General features: G+C 29.8%; 2 protein-coding genes across 2 annotated transcripts; one reads left to right on the forward strand and one right to left on the reverse strand.

The window, feature by feature from the left end:
• The first annotated feature begins 9940 nt into the window (after window positions 1-9940).
• On the forward strand, window positions 9941-11247 carry LOC114392646. The gene has a single exon (XM_028353857.1). The coding sequence runs from the start codon at window positions 10012-10014 to the stop codon at window positions 10534-10536; it is 525 nt and encodes a 174-aa protein (XP_028209658.1). The 5' UTR covers window positions 9941-10011; the 3' UTR covers window positions 10537-11247.
• A 4709-nt stretch (window positions 11248-15956) lies between these two features.
• LOC114393917 (1-deoxy-D-xylulose 5-phosphate reductoisomerase, chloroplastic-like) lies at window positions 15957-20939 on the reverse strand. Its single transcript, XM_028355421.1, has 12 exons — window positions 20558-20939; window positions 20079-20260; window positions 19255-19341; window positions 19009-19134; window positions 18863-18925; window positions 18279-18428; window positions 18031-18098; window positions 17640-17751; window positions 17419-17523; window positions 17066-17187; window positions 16729-16875; window positions 15957-16540 (listed from the first exon to the last, which is right to left on the reverse strand). Exons 1-12 carry the CDS (start codon window positions 20649-20651, stop codon window positions 16372-16374), a joined length of 1425 nt encoding a protein of 474 aa, XP_028211222.1. The 5' UTR covers window positions 20652-20939; the 3' UTR covers window positions 15957-16371.
• Window positions 20940-23244: the final 2305 nt, after the last annotated feature.

The following is a 23244-nucleotide window of genomic DNA, read 5'->3' on the forward strand; positions in this document are numbered from 1 at the left end:
GGGGTGGCAGCCTCACGATAAACTAAACTCTGCCACTGTTGGTATATGACATTTCAGTGAGTAACATACTAAGCCCCTAGTTAAGTGGTGCTTGTCATGTCATTGAATAATAAAAATCTCTTAAGCAAGTTGTGGATGTCATTTTGGTGAGATAAAAAAAGCATTCTAATCAAGTTATGCACATTATTTCAGTGAGTATTAATAAAGCAACCTTCTAGTCAAACAATATATACCATTTTCGTAACAACCTCTCGGACAAACGGTGCAACTCATTCCATTGAGAAATAAAGCAACTTCTTAGTCAAGTAGTGAATGTCATATTGATGAGTATTAAAACAATGTCCTAGGCAAGCGATGCACATTATTTCTGTTAAATAGTAAAGCATTCTAATCAAGTGTTGCATATCAGTTCAATAAGTAATAAAATAACTCCTAAGTAAACCGCGTATGTTATTTCGGTGAAGAATAAAGCAACTTCATAATCAAGTGATGCATGCCATTTCGGTGAATAATATAATGTAGCAGAGAATAGATAAGAAGCGCACAATCATAGTACATTATCATAGTACATTGGTAAGCAAAATCAAGAGAATATATTAAAGAAAATTTAACAATTAAAAGTTTAAAATTGTTTCTAGATGAAGAAAAAACAACACCTTCTTTAACTCCAATTTGATTTTCCTCGACTAAAAATAATTTCATTACGATCACTAAACATATTATTTTAAAGTCAAACTTAATTTAACTAAAATCAACGACGTTGATCAGAATTCCACCAATAATGCTATAGCTTATGTAATTTGACTGCCAAACTCAAGGAGATATTTTGATTTGGGCCCAATTTTGCATGTGTTGAGATGTTATGGTGTGTTCGCATATGATTTTTTGTCCTACACAGTAGTATTACCTTTTGGACTCATTGAGCCCTGTTTATTTGTACCTTGAAGCTGTAAGGCACTTCAAGTGAATTCTTTTGATTCATTCGTCTAACACAGAGGACATATGATGAAAATTTTTACGATTGATGTGTGTTATACCTAGCTAGTCTTTAAATGTCGTCCATGCTATTTTTTTTTTTTTACACTTCTTGTATGGTATCAATCAAAACCTCACGAAATTCTGTTGATTTGGAAACTTGATGCACTTTACTTATTCGCGAAGTTTAATCCATTCCAAACCAAAACGATAAAAATACAATGAATGACCAATTATAGGAAAAGGTTTTGATTTTCCATAAAAAAACGGAGATGAAGCAAAAGTAAAAGCACGAGGTGCATGACAAAGTGGGAATGACGTGGAACGTGAGAGTGCTGTCGATGGTTTTGCTATGTGCAAGGTGGAGCAAGGAAGATGTGGTGTACTCATTTGGGGTCGTTTGGAGGTGAAGCTAGGAAAGTTGGGATTGGAATTCCAACAAGAACAACACACTATCAATATAAAATGACCCCTCACGGTATTAACCCTTCATAATATGGACCTTTCACAGTATTAATCCTCCCTTAAACTCCTGGAATTGTGATATAGTCTCATTATTGATCTGAAAATTGCTAGTTGGAGAGAGTATTTGTCAACATGTCATTTTAACAAAAGTAACTTTTTAATTAAGTGGTGCATGTCATTTCGGTATCAGTAACAAATCAACCTCCCAGTAGCTCTAATACCATGTTAAAGTGCAGCAAAGACATTCCAAAGATTTCCTTAAAAACCGGTTCATAAGGTGGAGCAAGGAAGATGTGGTGCACTCCCCCCAGCTATATAAGCACTTATCATATTCATTAATCACCCGATGTAGGACTCTCAACACACTCCCTCGACGTCATCACAAAACGAGAGTTAACGGCACTATCCACCATACCACCAGGCAGAACCTAACTCTAATATCATATCAAAGACATCAGAAAGGTCCCCTTAAAAATCGATTCATAAGAGAATGACCTACTCAGCTATATAAACACTTATCATGTTCGTTAACCACCAGCTATAAGGCTCTCAACATAATAAAACAATTTCTTAGACAAGTGATGCACGTCATTTTAATGAGTAATAAAATAACTTTCAAATCAAGTAGTGCATGTCAGTAGTGAAAATATATAAAGCAACATCCTAGTCAAACGACACAAGTTATTTCAGTGAGTAATAAATTAAACAAACTCCAATTCAAGCAGTGAAAGACATTTTAATGAAAAATAAAGCAACTTCTAAGTCAAGCCGTGCATGTTATGTTGGTGAGTAATAAAACATATGTATCATTTACTAAAAATAATTATCTTTGACTTGAAAAGGATTAGTATGAGTACCAAAATTCTGCTTTCAAATATTTAATACACACAACTACATGTATATCTAATATTCTTCAAGATTTTTATTAAACTGAAATAATCTCATTTATTGAATTTAATTGGTAAGGATCAGATATATAAGAAAGTAATATCCTTGTAAAGAGCTAAGAGGTGCATGTTATTTCGGTCATTAGCAAAATAACTTCTTAATTAAGTGGTGCAAGTTATTTTTATGAGAAATAAAGTAACTTTTAGTCAAGCGGTGTCATATATAAACGAGTAATTATAAAACAAACTCTCAGAGAAGTCATGCACGTTATTCCGCTGGTGTACGTGCGGTATTTTGGTTAGTAACAAAATAACGGTTTCCTAGTTAAGTGGTGCAAGTCATTTCGGTGAGAAATAAAGTAACATCCTAGCCAAGGGGTGCATGTTATTTCGATTAGTAATAAAGCAACCTTCTAGTCAAGCAATGCATGTCATTTCATTGAGTAATAAAACAATATTTGGCTGTCTAGGAAGAAGCTGATTTTTGAAGATTATCAATTTTTTGTTAAGATTAAGTTTCTTATGTATAGACAAACGCACCTGTTGCATTTGTTTTAGTATCTTGATATATGTCTTTTTGTATTAGGGAGACTTTTGATTTTCTTTAACCGTGGGGTATGCCCCGTTTATTATTGTATCATTTTGGATTTAATATAATTTACATTTTTTCCAAAAAAAAAATAAAACAATATCTCCTAACCACGTGGTGCAAGGAATTTTAGTGAGTAATAAAACAATACCATAGTCAAGCAGTGCATATATATCATTGCAACGAGTAATATAGAATGTAACTTCACACATTAGACACAAGCAGTGTACAGATAAAGCATATTTGGGTAAGTAATATTAAGAGGGAAAATTAGAGAAAATATAACAATTAAAAGTTCCTAGATAAAATAACAGCAACACCCTATTACTTTGACTTCAACTTGATTTTTCTCAACTAAAAAATAGTTTTATTTCAATAACTAAACATCCTAAATTTAAGTCAATCTTAATTTAACAAAAACAATGTAGTTGACCGTAATTCTGCCAATAAAACAAAGATGCACTAAAACAATAAGAACAACTAATTAGAATTGATTAGTTTAAGGTAGGTGCAAAGCATATACAGGAAGTAGCTCATTTTATGCCACGACACAAACTAAACTTTGAGACATGCAGGTCGATGATGGCGAGGAGAATAAGGTTTTTGTCATAGCGGAGGATGTGCACGGCGGGCGGCGGTGGAGTGATGCGAAGGAGGAGATGGGTGGTGTGGAGGTTGAGAGAGGGAGACTTGAAGGAGGAATAGACAATGAGATATGATGGTGGAAAAGGAGTGGAAACAAAACCATAAAGGGAAAGATAAAGAGGCGATAGTGTGGCACGTGAAAGTGTTCTAGTTGATTTTGCTACGTGCAAGGTGGGGCATTTTTACCAAATGAGTGTAAATTATTTACCAAAAATGAGGTAAATGACTTCTGAGTTATTTTAAAGTTATTTATTTTAAAATTTAAGTATTTTGTATTATTTATTTCATTTACAAAATAAATCAAATTCAATAATATTATTAAAAAATTATCTAGATTTTAAATATACAAAATATATTAAATGAAAAATATTCAAAAATATATAAAATGTTTTAAATAAAATAATATTAAAAAATATATAACATATTAAATAAAATCATATAAAAAATATATAGAAGATATTAAATAAAACTATAACAAGTAAAACTAAAATTATTTATTTAATATTTAACTAAATAATAAAATTATTTATAATTTTGTTAAAAAAATTGAAAGCAAAACAAAAGAAAATAAAAAATCCTAAAAAAAAATTTACACCCAAAAAAAAAGTTACAACTTCAAAGTCATTAAATAAAAAAAATATATATACAACTTCAAATTCGTAATTAAAAAAAATTAAATTGAAGTCATAAAAAATTTTACAACTTCAGTTAAAAAATTAATAAGTTATAACATATATTACAATTTTTAACTTAAAAATTATAACATCTATTACGACTTATATCATTTTTAATAATAATTTAAAATCGACCCATAAAAAAAAGTTTAAAAAAATTTACACTCATTTCATAAAAAAAAAGTCACAAGGTGGAGCAAGGAACTTGTGGAGAACTCATTTGGAGTTGTTGCTGGTGAAGGAAAGTCATGATTGGAATTTCATGAAGAACAATAATACTTCGGCAATATAAATGATCTCTGGGAGTGTATCAAAGGATATTTTTTTAACATAATTATTTAAATATTTAACTTTGAATAAATAATGAATTTAAAAATATTTATTATTAATTTATAAATAAAATTAAAGATATGATCTATTATTAATTTTTTTTTAAAACAAATGTCAATTTTAAATTTTTTTTTCTTATATATATTTTTGTTAGTATTATTTTCAATTTTTTTTTACATATATACACGAAGGTTCAGTGTTCATCCTCCATTAGATGTGGACTTTTCATAGAATTAGACTATTAGTCCTCCCTCGAAGCTAATGGAAAGGTGATACATAGAGACTCAATCATTGATGTGGCAGTTTCTAATTGGGGGACAAAGAATGAGGCAGGGAGATGAAATAGAAGATTTTGATTCCAGAGTGACATCCGGCCATTTGATTTTCCATGTGTAAGTCAGAAAACACAACAATTTTTTTAAACATTTTTATTTTATTCAACAATCATTTTTTATTTAAAATCTATCAAGTTTAAAAAAATAGGATTTTTACCAGTGGCACCTTATACAGCACCAATTACAACAGCTTGGTTCAGTGGAAATCCAGAACCCATAGAAGTAGAGACATGGGGTGTTTTGCAAGCTCTGACTTGGCTCAAAGATACCGACTACCATAACATTGAATTTGAAACTGACTACAAGCCACTTGTAGATGGTCTCCAACTCCCAGTTTGGGGTCATTATGTTCTTCATTTGTTATTTTCTAAATGTAGTTAGCTTCTCCTTTTATCATTAAACTCAATGGTAAGTTTTGTAAAGAGACAAAAAATATTATTGTTCACATCTTAGCAATGGCGTCAATCTTTAATGCCTGCTCTCATATTTTTCATCAATCTCCATATTATATTTGAGTTTATTATGAATAAAATGACGTATGTAAAAAAACATCAATTACAACCGGTCTATACAGAGGCAGTTTGACTTCAAAAAAAATAAATAAAGAGACCAGTTTTACAAGAAATGAACACCTCCCTTATCCCCATTCCCTACATAACTTAGCCCTTCCGATAAGTTTCCTTTTTCAAACCCATCATACATAAAAACAGCCCTATAAACAGAATTAATTACCTACAAATGAAAAAACATCACGGACAGTTTTCCTTCAAATGTAGTACTAGCTCAAATGTGTGGGTCATTTCGAATGGTGTTATATATATGTAGTAAAACAGAACTCATTAGGGTTATTCTAGCTAGTGAGAAAGTTTGAGTAGCATGATTGTAATTTTGTCGTCGCTAGTATAGACATACAAAAAATGTGATGAGCTAGACACATATATGAACCTTTTTTTTTGTGCAAAAGCCACATGAGCTTTATCGTAAGTGCCTGTTTTCTTTATTTTTTATACAAAAAATAGTTTTAAAAACTAGAAATTAAATACACCTAATTTGTTTCTCTTTCTTGATTATTAAATTTAATTATAAGTTCAAAAAAATTGAATTTCAAAATAATATTCAAAATTTTAAATGTATTTAGTTCTTAACATATATATTTTGTAAATTTGTTCCAATTTAAATTTTATTTATTTTTAAATCATTAAAAATTATTAAACGTGTAATTTTAATTTTTAAGAGGAAATTAAAATGTAATATTTTTGTAAAAAAAGAAAGATTGAAAATAAATAAAATTTAAATAAAGACAAGAAACCATATTTCCAGAAATAAAAATATATTTAATTTTTAAAAAACTTGTCATTCTTTATTATTACCATGAGATATTTATATCATTTACATAAATCAGATAGTTTTAAAAGAAAAAACTAGTTTAGAAGAAAACTAAAGCATACACAAACACAAAAACTACATAATGTCAATAGTCAAGTGACGCATGTCATTTTGGTAAGTAATAAAGCAATCTTCTATTCAAGTAGTACGTGTCATTTTGGTGAGTAATTATATAACAATCTTTCAGTTAAGTAGTGTATGTTATTTCAGTAACTAATAAAGTAGCATCCTAGTCTTTTTGAGTGGGGAAAGGCAAAAATGGACAGATTTCGATCTTCATTTTTTGAGTGGACTATATATGGATCCTACTCTTTGTCTTAAGGCGATAATATGAATTGTGCTTATGTTCTGTTGTAAATATTAGACACAATATCTACTGCTTTTTAATTGGCCTACGTTTTGTAATCACAATTTTGGAAGCTAAGTCTTGCTCCTTCTCTTATCAGGAGCACTGGCTTGGTTTTCGATTTCTGCAGGTGGTATACCTTATACCTCACTGTACATCAATAGTATCCTTTTTTGGCTGATTTTTTTATATTTATTTTAAAAAGAGTAGCATCCTAATCAAGTGATGCATGTCATTTCGGTTAGTAATGAAACAACAAGCTCCTAGTCAAGTGATGCAAGTCACTTAAGTGAGTAATAAAAAAAACAACCTTATAATAAAAAAAATAACCTTATAATCAACTGATGGACGTTATTTCATCAACCAATAAATTAAGCAAGACCCTAGTCAACCAGTATAAGCCAATTCGGTAACTAATAAAACAACCTTCTAGTCAAGCGATGCGCATTATTTTCAATGAACAATAAAACAACTTCCTACTCAAGTGGTGCAAGTCATTTCCGTAAGTAATAAAAAAAAAGCTTAATCAAGTTTTTCTTACTTATAATATAGGATATTTTTAAAAATTTATCTAATATTTATTTATTTTTCATCCAGATATCTGAAAAAAAAATTGTGTTTCATTTTAATATGTGTTATTAGTTATTTTTCGTTAAGTGATGACGTGGTAGACAGAGTGTCACATCATCACACATAGTCACATACATCTCATTGTCACCTCAACCCCCCTTTCAAAGACGTGTCGATGACGAGGTATGATGGCGTGACACCCAGTTTGTCACGTCATCGCTTAATGGAAGATGATCCACATTAAGTAATAAAATAAAACAAATTCTTTTTAAGTACTTGATTGAAAAAAAAGAATTTTTATGTAATAATTTGAAAATGGTCTATTTGTTAGGTATGAAAAACTTATTTAAATCATATACAATTGGTATTTTGCGGTCTATGATCAATATACTCATGTAACATGTTATGTCTTCTCTTACTCTTTCTTTAGTATCCTTTGGATTCTTTTTTTAGTTTTGTCCATATATTAAGTATATGCATCTAACTCTTTAATTTCACCTTGAATACTATCTTATTAATCTATTTCAGTTGATTAAGCATGATAAATTGATAGGTGAGTTATTGTAAATTTTAAATAGTATTTTTTTAATTCTTACTAATAAAAAATATCTTATTAATTTAATGTATATTCTTATTTTTAATAAGGAATTATCTTAAAAAAATAAATAGGATAAATTAAATTGCATATATGTTCATCAAGTTATTTTAATTAATTTTAAGTTTTTTTTACAAATTTACAAATATTTGATCAAATAAAAGTGTTTGAAAAACGATTTTTTCTTATTGACTTATAAGATTTGCTTTAAACATAATTTAAATTTACAATTACCATTTTTATTTTTATTTTCAATAAAATAATAAAATTTATCATTTGTCATTTTATCTAAAATTAAATTATTTATTTTGATAAAACGTCTCCTTATCAGTTATTAACTAAAAAATGTTTTTCAGATTGACTTAATTAAATTGTTCATACCTGAAAAATAGACAGCTTTTAGATTATTATCTAATTTTTTTTTCAACTAAATACTTGAAAAAAATTTAATTTAATTTCACTTTTTATCGTTAATCGTCTTCCATTAAACGATGACGTGTTAGATTGAGTGTCACGTCATCATGTCTTGTCATCGACACATCATTTATCACGTCATTGAAGAGGGTGACGTGATAATGAGGTGTTCATGACTAAATGTAATGATGTAACACTTCGTCTGTCATATCATCACTTGACAGAAGATGACTAAGGGCATCTACTAAAATAAAATACAAAAATTTTCCAGGTATATGAGACAAAATAAATGTTACATAATTTTTTAAAAGCGACCTATATTTTAAATATAAAAAAACTTAATTAAACCTTAAAAAAAACTCTTATTTAAGCAACGCACGTTATTTTAGTAATTAATAGAGTAATCTATTGTTAAACAATGCATGTCGTTTCAGTGAGTAATAAAACACCGTCCTGGTCAAGCGATGTACATTAATTCAGTGAGTAATAAAGAAACCTCACAATCAAGTAGTAATGTTATTTCAGTTAGCAATGCAATAAAACAACCTGCGAAATAACAGATGCAAATTATTTTAGTAACATAAAATGTAACAAACACCATACTAGCATTGCACTTACAAACACATTTATGTAAGTAATATATCAAGAGAGCAAATTAGAGAAAATATGACAATTTAAATTTAAAATTGATTTAGATAAAATAAACCTCAACTTGATTTTTCTCAACTAGAATAATTTTATTTTGATAACCTAAATTTAAGTAAAATCAACTTAGTTATGTTAGACTATCGATATAATAGAGTAATTAGTTGTAAGTTGTTACCATTTTTAAATTCAAGTTATAGATAATTTTGAATTTTTTATTTTTATGCTATATATATATTGTACACTCATAATTAGATGTGAATAAAATCTTAATTATTTTATCCTTTCAACATGGTATCACATAATCAGGAGTTTAATAACCAATTTGATCTTTTATTTTTTTCGGATGGTCACATATCATTGCTTCTAACCTACCCATTCAATTCATTCTTTGCCAATCACCAAATGACTCATTTCCTTTAAACTATAACTTTTTTAGTAACTATATAACTAGGATTACATCATGTTCTCCATTTGAAATCACTCATGATGACACTCTTTTTACTTCTATCTTTTTAGGTGGTTAAACCATTTTACTTTTGTCTTTCAAGTGATTAAGTTTTTTTTATTTCTGTCTTTTAGGTGGTTAAACTATTTTTTTCTTCTGTCTTTTAGGTAATTAAACCCTTTTGTTTTTGTCTTTTGAGGTGGTTAAGCCCTTTACTTGCTTTTATCTTTTTAGGTAGTTAAATCTTTTTATTTTTATCTTATGCTGGTTAAACATATTTGTTTCTCTTAAGAGATTAAGTCTTGTATGAGACTTCTATCAAATGATTTACACAAGTTTACATTTTCAAATTTCTTCACATTTACACTAAAAAGTTTTTATTTTATTTTAAAGAATAACCATAAATAAACACTTATTTTTTTACTTTTTTTCTTAAGATGTTATTGCATAGAGATTTGGGTGTGCATTAAAAAAAATTTAATTTTTGAACTAATAAGGTTAAATTGGTATAAAAGAGAATTAAAGATATTAAAATAAGGTGCTGACGATAATAAAGCCAAAAGTGGGAGAGGAAAAAAATGTGATGATCGAGCACTGAGGCAGTGACCGCTTCCACTCCCACTTCCCTGTCTATATATGCCATTGCAGAACCTCTCCACACACTTTCACTTTCTCTTGGCTCCAAACAAAACAACGAGAATTGCACAATGATGCAGACAGAGGCACCATCTTCTCCAAGTTTCAGCTTCCACAACAACTCTTCCGAGTCCTTCCCTCACGTCGACGATGACTTCGAGTTCTCCTTCGTTCCCAGACACACCGACTCCTCCCCCGTCTCCGCCGACGACATTTTCTACAACGGCCAGATCAGACCTATCTACCCTCTCTTCCACCAAAACGCAGTCGTTCACGCTTCCGCTACCACCGAAACGGCACCGCACGAGCCTCGCCGTCGTCGTTTACCTCTCAGGACGCTGATGTTCGAGGAGGAGGAGGAGCGAGAGACGGTGAAGATCGATAGCAGCAACGAGCTTTACGGCGTGGCTGAGGGAACCTACTGCGTGTGGACCCCACCGTGCAAGAAGGTAAGCAAGCGCTGGAAGATTCGAGATTTTCTGCTGCCTCGGAGTCACAGTGATGGCAAGAGGACCAGCAAGGTCGCGCCTAAGTATTCCTCCACCGCCGTAAACGGTGGCGCCTCCGCCAAACTGGTTGGCTTCTTCACTAATTAACGCCAATGGACTTGCTCGGAATTTGCAACCATTTTCAAGCTAAAACAAATTAAAGTGAATGATGGGTTTTCTTTTGGTAATTAGTCCTTGATTAATTATTTAGTTAAAATTTGTTGGGATCAGATATATGTTTATAGGAGGAGTTAGAGATATAAGTGTATGGGTGACTTTATTTCATAATAAAGTTAAAATTATATAACCTCTGACAATATTTAAATTAATTGTCTTAATATTAAATGAAAAACTTATTCATTATGAAGTAAGCAGTGTACGTGTGTTTTGGATGGAAAAAGTAGCAAAGAATAAGGAAGAGGTTGCGCTTGCATGGTGTGGTAACGCAGAAACAGTTAAGTTGACAAATGGCAGGGTATGTTCCGCGCTTTCATAGAAAAAACCATCATGTGGTGTGGGTCTCACACGGCACATAGACTTGGGTAATCGGTGATGTATATAATATGACAAAGTTTAAGTCATTGCAATACTAGTATTAGAAGAAAGTGAGAGCAAGTCTTTGTGGATGTATATATCATATGTATCATTTAGTATACATTACATTCCAACTGTGAACAGATGGAATTATTGGAGTATGGAGTCAATTTCATGTTGACATCGAGTGACATGTAATTGAGCTTCTTCTGAACATGAAATTGTTATATACGTTGGATTTTACTTTCTTTTTAAAGGGGTCCATGCCAGGCTTGAGAAAAGGGGAAAAAAAAAAGTGTCATAATATATATGATAAAATAAACAGCTACACACACTACTATGGACAAAACGGCCAAAGAAATATCAGCTACAAAGAGGATGGATATATGCTCAAATCCACTGGCCTCCAAATCTAAACCGTGGGTTGATTGATTCCACTTTCCACATCAAGTTGGCCATCCAATCTGCACAAAATTGCCTTTCTCACAGGTATCATTGAAAATCAAAGAGTGTGATTAATTAGAACTTAATGAGAGTATAAATTTTTTACGCTATCTTTAAATTATAGGTTGTCATATGTAATAAATAGTTGACTTTATAATAAAATTTATAGTACTATTTAAAATGAATTTTTATTATTTAACAAGGAATTTAAAAAAAAATTAATTATGATTAACTAATGTGTGGTTTGTTTAATGAATGATTTTTTGTTTGAATAATTCAGTTCCGTAACTTTTTTCAATTGTTACAAATAAAGTCTTTTATTATTATTTTTTAGTTCTTAAATTCCGTCCTTAATTACTCCCCCTCTCTCTCAAATTTTCACGAATTAAACTGCTCAAAATTCACTTATTAATTATAACATTACATTTCACCTAAAATTAAGAAATTCCAAATGTTGACCTTCTTTGAGACCCTTGACATCAAATTTCTAACTTTGAAACTTTTTAAAATCATTTCCTATATCAAGTATATATCTTATAAACTCTCAATTATTCAAATAGAAAATAAGAACACGAACAATCTAACGGGTGTATTGATTAAAAAAGTTAGATGATTAAATTTGAGAAAAAAAAAATTAGAGACAAAAATTGCACATTATCATTATGGAAGGATAAAATATATAATTAAATCTATTTTTAATTTCATTACTTCTTTAAGTAATGTTTTACTATATATTTGATCATTCCGCCACACTGAATATTTAAGGATTCTAATTCTTCTAGAAATTGGATGACTGAAGGAGGGATGGTTGATCAAGGTAATGGGACTTATGAAGTACTTTGAAGTTTGACCCCAAGTCAATGGCACTCCATTCAAGATTCAGATTCCCCTAAGTTCTGCCGAGAGATAGGACTAATAGTAATCCCAAGCTTTGGGTGGATACAATTAAGGAGCCATTGGCCAGAGTAACTTTAGATTATACCATTACCAACACACGAGTTGTCATGAGGAGAATAATCAATATTCAACTTTGATCAACCGCTTAAGGATTTGCAATTAATTTCAGTCGTAGACAATTCTTAGGAGTTAGGAAGTTGGCCTGGTGTTTGAGGGTAATGGTGGTTGTTAGATTTGAATACTTTTTTTTTTTTTTTGTCAAAAAAGACAATTTTTCGTATTGATTAAAAAATAAATATAGTATTTTATTTGTGGAATATTTAAAATTAAGTATTTAATCCATTTTCATTTATAAACAATTAATTTAATTAATAGTAATAATTTTATCTTAAATTTATAGTTTTTTTCAAAAAAAAATTCATTAATATTCATTTTTCTTTTATTAGTTAGGATATTTCTAATATAAAAAATATTATAAATTGAATCTTATAAAAAAATAGAAATAATTATTTTACTTATAAATAGTTACTGGAGAGTAGTTTTTTTCTCCAAAATGATAAGATGCTTACACTAGGTGCACCCAACATTATTACTGGTGCACTCAGCATTTTTTGAAAATAGCAAAATTGTTCTTGCTAATTTCTCTCCTTACGGATCAAGTTGATCCGTAAGTCTTAAAAATTAAGTTACAGATCAATTTATTCCGTAAAAGATTTACAGATCAAGTTGATTCATAAATTTTAAAAATTAATTTACGAATTCGTAAGAGATATTTCTATCTTTTCGTGATTAGTGTTAATGCTGGTGTACCTAGCAACACTCTTAGTTCGGAGACAAGAATGGACCTGTACTTGGTCCAGCACCTAGATCCTCTTCACCTCCCAATGCAGTATGATAATGATAACCAGATTTTACAGTATATGTACCCACGTTAGTAAATTTCCAAATCAATGTATTAGTGCAAGAAAATTGCTTGAGTGGGATAGTAAGAATGTGGTGGAAACATGCAAGTTATCACCCAATTTCCAGATTGATTATCCTTTTTTAAATTTTCGTCTTAATATTAGATATAACTATACCTAATACCTATTGAATCTCAAGTTTAACTTATTTACATGATATAGATGTATTTTTAAGGCTTAATCTAATTAACTTTTGTGATCATGATAACTAAAATAAATGCATATTTTGCAATAATGTCTTTAAATAAGATATAAAATTGCGCTTTAATTATCTTATAAGTTCAACTTTTTGTGTAAGTCAACTTATATATATATATATATATATATATATATATATATATATATATATATATATATATATATAAAACATTATAATAATTAATATAATAATTATACTAACAAAAATGGCTCATATATACTTAAAAAATCGTTTAAGACACATAAAAGACTTTTTAAATAATTAAAAGCTTGACCATTTAACCTATTTGACTTTTATAAAAGTACTAGCTTAATTAAATTTCTAGACAAACTACCCTGACCATTTGATATAAGCTAGATCATATACTTCTGTTGATTACTCTGGCCTAATTTCATTCCTAATTCCCAATAACTTGCATAAACACAGGGTACATATACACTTAACCAATCCAGGGGTAGCCTATGGTAATGAAGTCTTTATTGTAGCCTACAAATATGTTGTTAATTTTTAATATTTTTATTTATAAAAAAGCAATAAGTTATAACTTAATTTGTAGATAATATTAAGAGTAAATATTTTTTAAAAAAATGTATTTTCCATGTACTACTAGTATAAACATTTTTATATTATTAATCAATTAAAATTAATTTTATTCATAACTTTTAAAGTAATTTTTATAAAAATCAATAATCTTATCATAAATGACACTACTAATTACTAAATGTAATTAGATAATAATATAAAAAAAAAATCTTTACAATGTCAATATATTCTAATTATTCTTTAAAAATAATTTCATTATTATCTTGATCCTCTTTATTATCTTAACTAGTAATTACTTTATTTATGTTATTAGTTAATTTATTTCCTATTAATTAAATTTTAAATACATATACTTATTATTTAATATTATACATTCTAAAGTAAATCAAAGTCACTGAAATGACTATTGTTGTAAACATAAATTACTTACTATGTTTCTTGAATGTTTTAAATATTAACAATAAATGATTGGTCTAAGTGATATTGAACTTATTCTTTAAATTTTTGGATTTAAATCTTATAAATGAAAAAAAGTTATAGAAAAGAGAGAATCCCACTAAAAAAAATAATGAAATTTTTACAGAAATTAATCATCGACAAAGTCAATAGATAATTTATACCAATGGTATAGTTAAAAAAATGTTTAAAATGTTGTTAATATTCTTAGAATGAAAGTTTTAAAAGAAAACTTATAAGTGAAAAATAATAAACAAACTTACACGTTTTTCTTTTCTTTTTTACTACAAACGAAGTACTCACGCACTTGATCAAATAAGTAAAAATATTATTCCTTTTTAAATGCATATATTACTTATAGAAGAATGTTCACAATTTTCATAAATGTTACTTTGACGAGAATGTATTTCTAAAACTAAAATTAATAAAATGATACTTAAAACAAATAAAATTGATAATCTTTATTATCATCGAATGACCAAGAAATAAACAAAATTGATTACGATAATTTCATAAACCATATTTTAATTAATAAACATAATTTTTTATAAAATTTTGAAACTGAAACTTAACTTTCTAAACAATCTACCCGTTAAGTTTCAGTTTCAAAATTTTAGAAGTTATTAAAAGTTGAAAATACATAAAATAAGTTTATTGTTCTATTTTAGCACGTTGCATTATGAAATCATGCAATATAAAAAATACATTAAAATTAATTACACATAATAAAAATAATTAAAAAAACACAGTTTGTTTTTCTCTTTTCATCGGATCCTCTCCTCGATTTGTAAACGCTCATCAAATTCCAACATCACCACCACCAAACCTATAATCAAAACAAAAACCCCCAAATGTGGTAAAAGCTGAAAGCAGATATTCTTATCTTTCCATAAAAGATAATAAAAAAAAAACAGAGCATCAGCATCATAAACTAACAACAACAATAAAATATTTAGGATCAAGAAGCCAAAACTAGATCCCGCGATGAGGAAAATGTGATCTCCTAAGGACTCTAATTCATTCTGTAGCAAGACCCTCAAGGTCATTGATTTTGTGCGAGAAAGTGGGAAGCTGATTGTGGCTGCCACGTTGTGACAACTAACAGATCGGCGACCGCGGCGCTGTGGCGCAAGTCCATTATGCTCACTCTGTTTTTCTTCGAGCAAAATGAAGGCACAACACTGGGTGAGAGCAGAACGAAAGGAAAGACTGACGAGTGGCAAAGTGGAGAACCAGGTCCTAAACAAGAGAGCAACCACCAAGTCCGTTTCTATCTCCAAGTCTGAGGAATGCTACAATTAAGAGTAAACATTCAAAATACTACTATTACAGTAGATAGTTGAAGGTTATTAATTTTGCAAAATCCATTATTTCGTTCAATGTAACGCATGCTATATCCAAATACGATATGCCAATTTCATAATAATATCAGCAACGAATGTTTGTTGAGAAAGAAAAAAAAAAAGAGAAAAGGAATCCTTTTATGAAAGTGATTGATGATTGGTCAACTTTTGTATCTATCTCTATTAAGTTTTATAAGACTCACTTATTCAATCCTATTATAAAAAGCGAAATACAAAACTTCTAGTTGACCACGTCATGTAAATTTTGAACATGAGAACATCCACCCCCCTTCTTGACTTTGACACATTCATAGGCAACCAACCTCCTAGGCTCCTATTCACTATTAAAAAGACATTGTTTTCAATGAAATTACGACAAACCTATAAGATCAATTGAAAGGTGTTAAAACACCAACATTCCATAAACAAAAAAAAAAAAAAACTATTTATTTTTCAACATCTGAGGGAATGCATCATTCTAAATTGTTCAATTGCCTGAAGAAATTATGGTGAAAGCAGGCAATTGGGAAGCACCAGCAGCCACATCCCTAGTTTAATCATATCCTCATGCAAGAATAGGAGTGAAGCTGGAAGAGTCTTGCAAACTAGCAGCAAATTCTCGCGCCCACAGGTCATAGTGAATGATTTCCTCAAGGGAAGGAGAGGATAACAATTCATTTTGATGCTTCTCACATGTTAGCTCCACAACTTTGAATATATCCAAATAGCTAATCCTGGAAGCAGCAAAATAGCCAATTAGAGGAGAATTTACGTTGACAATAAGACACATGTATGATGTACCCTATGATCTATAAAGCCATTGGATAAGGACACTTCAAAAATGTTAGAACTTAGAATGACATGACACAATCTACAGCTTTCTTATTTGTAATTTAGAAAAAAAAAAAAACTAAAAACTTACTTTTCATCAATAAACATCTCTACAGCTTTCTCATTTGCTGCACTAAGAACTCCTGTCATTGTGCCTCCAGCACGGCCAGCAGCATAGGCAAGATTCATGGATGGATACTTTACATTATCTGGAGTTTTAAATGTAAGTGAACCAATCCTGGATAATCACACCTCAAATAAGAACCATCGATAATTCAAATTGGACTAGATAAAATTTTCATTCAACATAAAGGCTTCAAAATTTGAAAACTCTATATCAACTGGATCTGTCTATTTTCTTTGGTATGGACTGAAGATAGAATTTGATAGAGTTGAAATTAGTAAGCTGCAGGGAAAGAATATAGTACTTGCAAAGATCAAGGCAGGGCCAAGTGTCTTCAGAACAATAAATCCTGTCAGGCCATGATAATGTATAGAGGATTGGCAAACGCATATCAGGCCACCCCAACTGTGCAAGAACAGATGAATCCTGGAATCAAGAAATAATTTAGTATTAGATAATGATTAAACAATGGTTAATGATCTTTTTCTTCTTTCTTCTATACCCTTTTCTTTATTATACACAAGTTTACCCCACCCATTTGCAAATTTAACCAAGGGCTGGAACTTGTAGGTGCTATGGCTATGGTTCCTCATCCATTTGTATCCGAATATATGGATATCAAAATGCAGTAAACATAACATAGAATAAGGTTTATACCTGTGTTTCAATCATTGAATGTATGATTGATTGTGGATGAATGACAATCTCAATATGATCATAGTCAGCTCCAAACAAGTAATGTGCTTCAATTACTTCTAGACCCTGTGAAGAAGTATAAGAAATTTACCTTATAGCTAGGAAATTCATACCACATAATTAAACAGATTTATAAAAAGGCTATTTGCGTCCAATATGTTGACATAAAAAAAGAAACAAACCTTATTAAAAAGGGTAGCAGAGTCCACAGTTATCTTTTTCCCCATATTCCAGTTAGGATGTTTTAATGCATCAGCAACTTTAACATCTTTCAGTTTATCAACTGGCCAATCCCTGTCAATCATCAAGGGGATGATACTTATAGTCAAACTGATTATATAGAGCCTGGAAACAGAACTAAGAGAGCAACAATGGCAGGTTTTCCTTGATCAAAGAACATTGATTCAACAGGCAATAGCAATAAGACATTGAGATATATATAGGAAAGTTTAGAGTACTGCATATTCCCTTTCAGTTTCCTTCCATTCCCCAAAAAAATAAATGTTTCCAACAGAAAAAGAAAACATGGAGCCATTGAACATGCAAAACAGCCAAATGAAGTTACATACACACCTGAAAGCACCTCCAGATGCAGTTAAAATAACTCTCCTAAGTGCACCCTCTGGCAACCCCTGGATACACTGAAGCCAACAAGAATCCTTTAAGCTTTTGCAGTACCAAGTGGAGCAGATGATAAAATAATTGCTTGCACGCAATAAGAGAGATGTGGAGGCCAGAGAATATATAGATAATAAATAACATGAGCATGTCTATTCATCTTGTTGCACACAAATTTTTTAATTGATTATATCCATTCTTACCTGAAAGATGGCAGAATGTTCTGAATCAGCTGGAAGTATTTTTACATTATGCTTCTGAGCAAGAGGAAGAACAAAAGGACCTCCAGCAATCAATGTCTCTTTGTTGGCTAAAGCTATGTATTTCCCTGCTTCTATCGCAGCAACTGTTGGCTAATAAAATAATAAGAGGATTTCAGCTTTCTAATATCTGTTGTCTGATAAGTGACAATGAATACCATCTTTAGTTAGTGTCTTTTCTGTGTTCTTAAACTTCTATTCTACTTTCATTATATATAGTATGATATGCTTTAACATTTATGAATCATTCTCCTTTCAAACAATCAATGCCTAATATGAAATTAATAAGCATGCTCCACTATTTTCCAGCTAGTAGAATAAGGCTTGACTGTTATTGTTGATGTCTCATTGACTTGATGATATCTTTCTATTTGTTCTATCCCCCGGACAAAAAAAAAAACCCTCCAAATATTTTACGAATTTTAATATTAAAAGAAATGTAGATATTGCACACAGAAGACCTCATTACATGGCACAGCAAAGAGTTTGGTTACCAAGAAGGGCCAAAATAGGTAAAAGAGGCTTACCTTCAGTCCTGCACAGCCTACTATTCCTGTGACTACACTGACTGCATCTGGGTGACGAGCAACCTGAGAATATTTAAGCTATAGCTTATGAAAAACAAAATTGGCTCTAAACAAAATTAATGCATATGAATAAACCAGATGTCCACCTCAATGATTCCCTGCTCTCCAGGGATGATCTCAGGTTTTTCTTCAACGTCATGCAAGGCCTCTTTAAGTTCAGCAATTAGGGACTCATTTCTAACAGCAACAAGTTGAGGCTTAAATCTTTTTACCTGTGCAAACATAAATATTAAAAGTGAACTGATTTTGTGAAATTTAAGATTTAAATCTGGTCATAGATAGAGACACAAATAATGCATAATTCCATTACATGTTTGGAGTGAAGTGGTTACCTGGTCTGCAAGAAGAGTAACATTTGAACCAGCTGCAAGTGCCACAACTTTAAACTTATCTGGATTCTCTGCCACAATATCTAGTGTCTACAAAAGCATACAGGGGAAAAGGTGCACTACATCAAAGGATAAGAGACAAGGCAAGTCAAGCTACATCTACAAGGGATAAACAATCAACAATTTCTAGTCATACATTAATCTATAACCCCCCAAAAAAATCATATATGCATATGAAACATTTATAAGAGTACCAGTACAAAAACACTAAAAAGGCAAACTATTTCCAGCAAATGTTTGCAATCAAACAGCATCTTGCAAGTCCAGCCAACATCAGCTTCAGATTATGTTGGAGCACATAATATTCTTTTCTCATTCCATTACTTAGTTTTTATTTGCATAAATTTATTTCTCTTTCATAACTGTAACTATGACAGCAAGATTGTAGTACCCTGTAAATATTAGGATTAGTCTCTCTATACATAAGTGTAGTCACCTTGTACTCATTATCAGAAAATAAAATTCAGTTCTTAAATTTCCCTTTTAAAAAGTTGGTGTCTTGAAGTTTGACTAACCACATATGTTCAGTTCTGCAAACTACACGATCCAAATTTTCAATCTTGGGCACGGGGGCACGTTAAGATGTCCTACATTGGTTAGGAATATAACTCGAATACTCCTTATAAGACACTGACAGTGACACCAATCCTCCTAATTCAATCTAGCTTTTGGGCCAACAGTTTCTAATAAGAATAATTGTCATTTCATTACATTATTACTACACTACAGATTATCATGTTAAAGGGAAATTCCATTTGCACCAATACCTGAGTTCCAATTGAACCAGTACACCCAACAATTGAAATGGGTTTTGGTCCATCCCAAGTCTTGCTGCCTTGCTCTGGAACCGCTCGTCCCGGCCAGGCCGGTGGTGGTGGTGCCAGCACTGAGCAACAAACTCGCCCTCCAGATGCAGCTCCACGCTCTTTTCTCTTAAAAGCAAAACCACCTGAGAATCAAAGCACCATCAAAGTCAAACCTTGTATGCTCCATGTAATTGACATCAAAACACAACACAACAAATACTCCCTTTCCACAGAACAAAACATCATAGTACACAACACCGTAACATCAACAAAGTAGCTCATAACATGATAGAACCAAAATAAATAGCATCATTTCAGGAAATAATAATAATAATTCAAAACAAGCAAATGGGGAGAGTTTTTTTTCTATAAAGTCGTGGACTTTTGACTTTTCCCAGAACACACAACGAAGGAAGAATAGCGAGAATGAAGAGAAGGACCTGTGAACTTTGCAGTGATGCAGTTAGACTTGAAGTAATCAGCGAAAAAAATGGACTTGACTTCAGCAGGAGAAGAGATATTGAGAGCCATCATCACATAAACCCAAGAAGTCTGAAGGAGAAAGAGTTGAAATCTCCAACAAGAATGGTGGCCGCACAAGGAGCTTAGTTAGTTTTTTTATAATAAGAGAAGACAACAGAGGATGTGGTTTCTGACTTCTTACTTAGAGAGAGATGCAGTTTTTTTTTTTTTTTCAATGATTATTAATATTATAATAAATGTGAAAGTAAAGGAAAACAGAAATGGAAAGAAGGTGAGTAACTATGAATTTAATTTTGAACAGAAAAAGAGCAGGAGAGGAAGAGAAAGTGGACGAAATAGAGTTAGGAGAAAGAAGTCTGCAAACAGTATGGAATAACCACTTGTCGTCCACCCAATATATGTACTTACTCACTCCCATGGTGGGGGATACAAGATAGAGTACCCATTACCAAATAATTACGCACAAACTCTCAAAGTATGTTTTTTAGTTAGACTACAAGGATTTTCATTTGGAAATAATTTTATCTTTTTAGAATAATTATGGGTGACTGAATTTTCTCTCTGAGGATTTTGAATTTGAAACATTTGATTAAGTTGGAAGAGTCTTACATCACTTGATTCATTCACAGTTTTATATGATTATTATGCTAAGATAATTTTATATATATGTTTAATAAAAATTATTTTGTTATCATATTATATTAATAAAAAATGTGATAATAGATTTAAATCATACTGAATATCTATGTAAAAATTATTTAAACTGACAATGTTTTTGTGTACAGTGACATGACAGTTTTTATAAAGAAATCTTTTTCTTTGTGTACATCATTTACTCATAAGCATTTAATATTATTTATTGTTTTAAAAAATAAGAAACAACATTTTGATTTTTTAAATTTATAAGCTATTAATGATTGCACATTTCATTTAATGTGTTTTATTTCTTTCCTTAACCTAACCTTAAAGATACTATTAACTTGGCTATATGTGTCGTATTTAAACAAAAATATTCCAAAATAAGTATTAATTTTGATTTTTTAATGTAACATTAATTATTATTTTTATCAATATCTCTAATAAATGTTGGTACTTTAATTTTTAATTTAATATTAATATTATTTTCTCATCTATTTAGTAAGATTAATTTTGTAAAACTATTCATTTTCTTATTTATTTATTAATTTTTCTTCATTTATGTAAAATAACTTAAAACAAACGGATGGTAATGGACGAGTTAGTTAGTATCATATCATAATAAGAATGTGTAGATTTTATGTTAATCGGCATGCCTTTGATTTTATTTCAAGTTGTATCCAATTTATCATTCTGAATAAAATAATGAGTAATTGCATTAAAAGAAATCCTGTTTTTATATCATATTAATAAACTAATAAATATGTGCCATGTAAATATAGTAGTTAAAATTTATTGTTTTGTTTGGATTAGGAGTGAAATAAAAAAGAAAAAGATAAGAAGGGAAAATAGAAAATATAGAAATAGATTCACCAAAAAAATAGAAATAGAAGAAAAAAATGATGTGTTATTTGAATAGATTGAAATAAGAAAATAAATAATTTTTTTTATCTCTACTTGTTAGAAAGAGTGAAAAAAAAAACGTATTTATGCTAAATAAAAATTTAATCTTTTTATCTATTATTTTTTTCTTAACATAGATTATTCGTTTTCTTGAAGAAAAAAAATATTGTAAGAAAATTTATAAAATAAAACAAAAAGAGGGAGATCATTTCCCTCCTATTTTGTTTCATTTTGAAGGAAAAATGTGTTTTTAGTAGATTATTCAAAAATAACTCCTCTCGTTTCCATTTTTCTTCTCAAATAAATTATGGAAAACTCCAATATTTATAGATCCTAACTATTCAAATAAGTGGTTAGTTCCTTTAAACTAAGAAATATATAAAGCGAGAGAATGAAATTATATTTATAAAATGTTTCTCATTCAAAGCCATATTAGATAAAATTACAATTTTTTACTTTAAATTCCATTTTAATTTACTTATTATACTTATTCAAACTCAGTTTACTTATTATACTCTTCAAGAAAATACTTATTATAAAAAATAAATACAAATAAATTTTAAAAAGGTGTTTGAATAAAACACTAAAATGAAGGTAATACTTTTTTTTATAAAAATTAAATGCATTAAAATTAATGTTCCTCGTATTTTTAAAATAAGGGAGGACAAGTAATTTTACTATAAGTACTTATAAAATCTTAAATCTAGATGCCAAATCTTAAAAAAGTTCTGTTTTCTTATGAAAAGTAAAAAGGTCGAAAGAGGTCGATAATCTTAAATCTACTAGGTGCCACATATTATTTTTAAAAATATAATTATTTTTAAAAAAAAGTAAAAAGTTGTTATCTTAATTCTTAGACCAGTCTAGATAGATTGTTGATTAGATAAAATATGTGAGTATTATAAATTTTTTGGGACTATCATTTTTATGAATAAAAAAACAGTTTATTAATCTTAAATCTATCGGGTGCCAAATATTGTTTTAAAATTATAAATCTTTTAAAAGAAAAGTAAAATGTTATGTTTTCTTAGAGCAATCGAAAGTCGAAATATGTTCTTATTATTGACTTACTGATTTTAAAAATATCTACGGGTTTTTATTATTT

Source organism: Glycine soja, chromosome 17, assembly GCF_004193775.1.
Source record: "Glycine soja cultivar W05 chromosome 17, ASM419377v2, whole genome shotgun sequence".
In the NCBI taxonomy this organism is placed as follows: Eukaryota; Viridiplantae; Streptophyta; class Magnoliopsida; order Fabales; family Fabaceae; genus Glycine; species Glycine soja.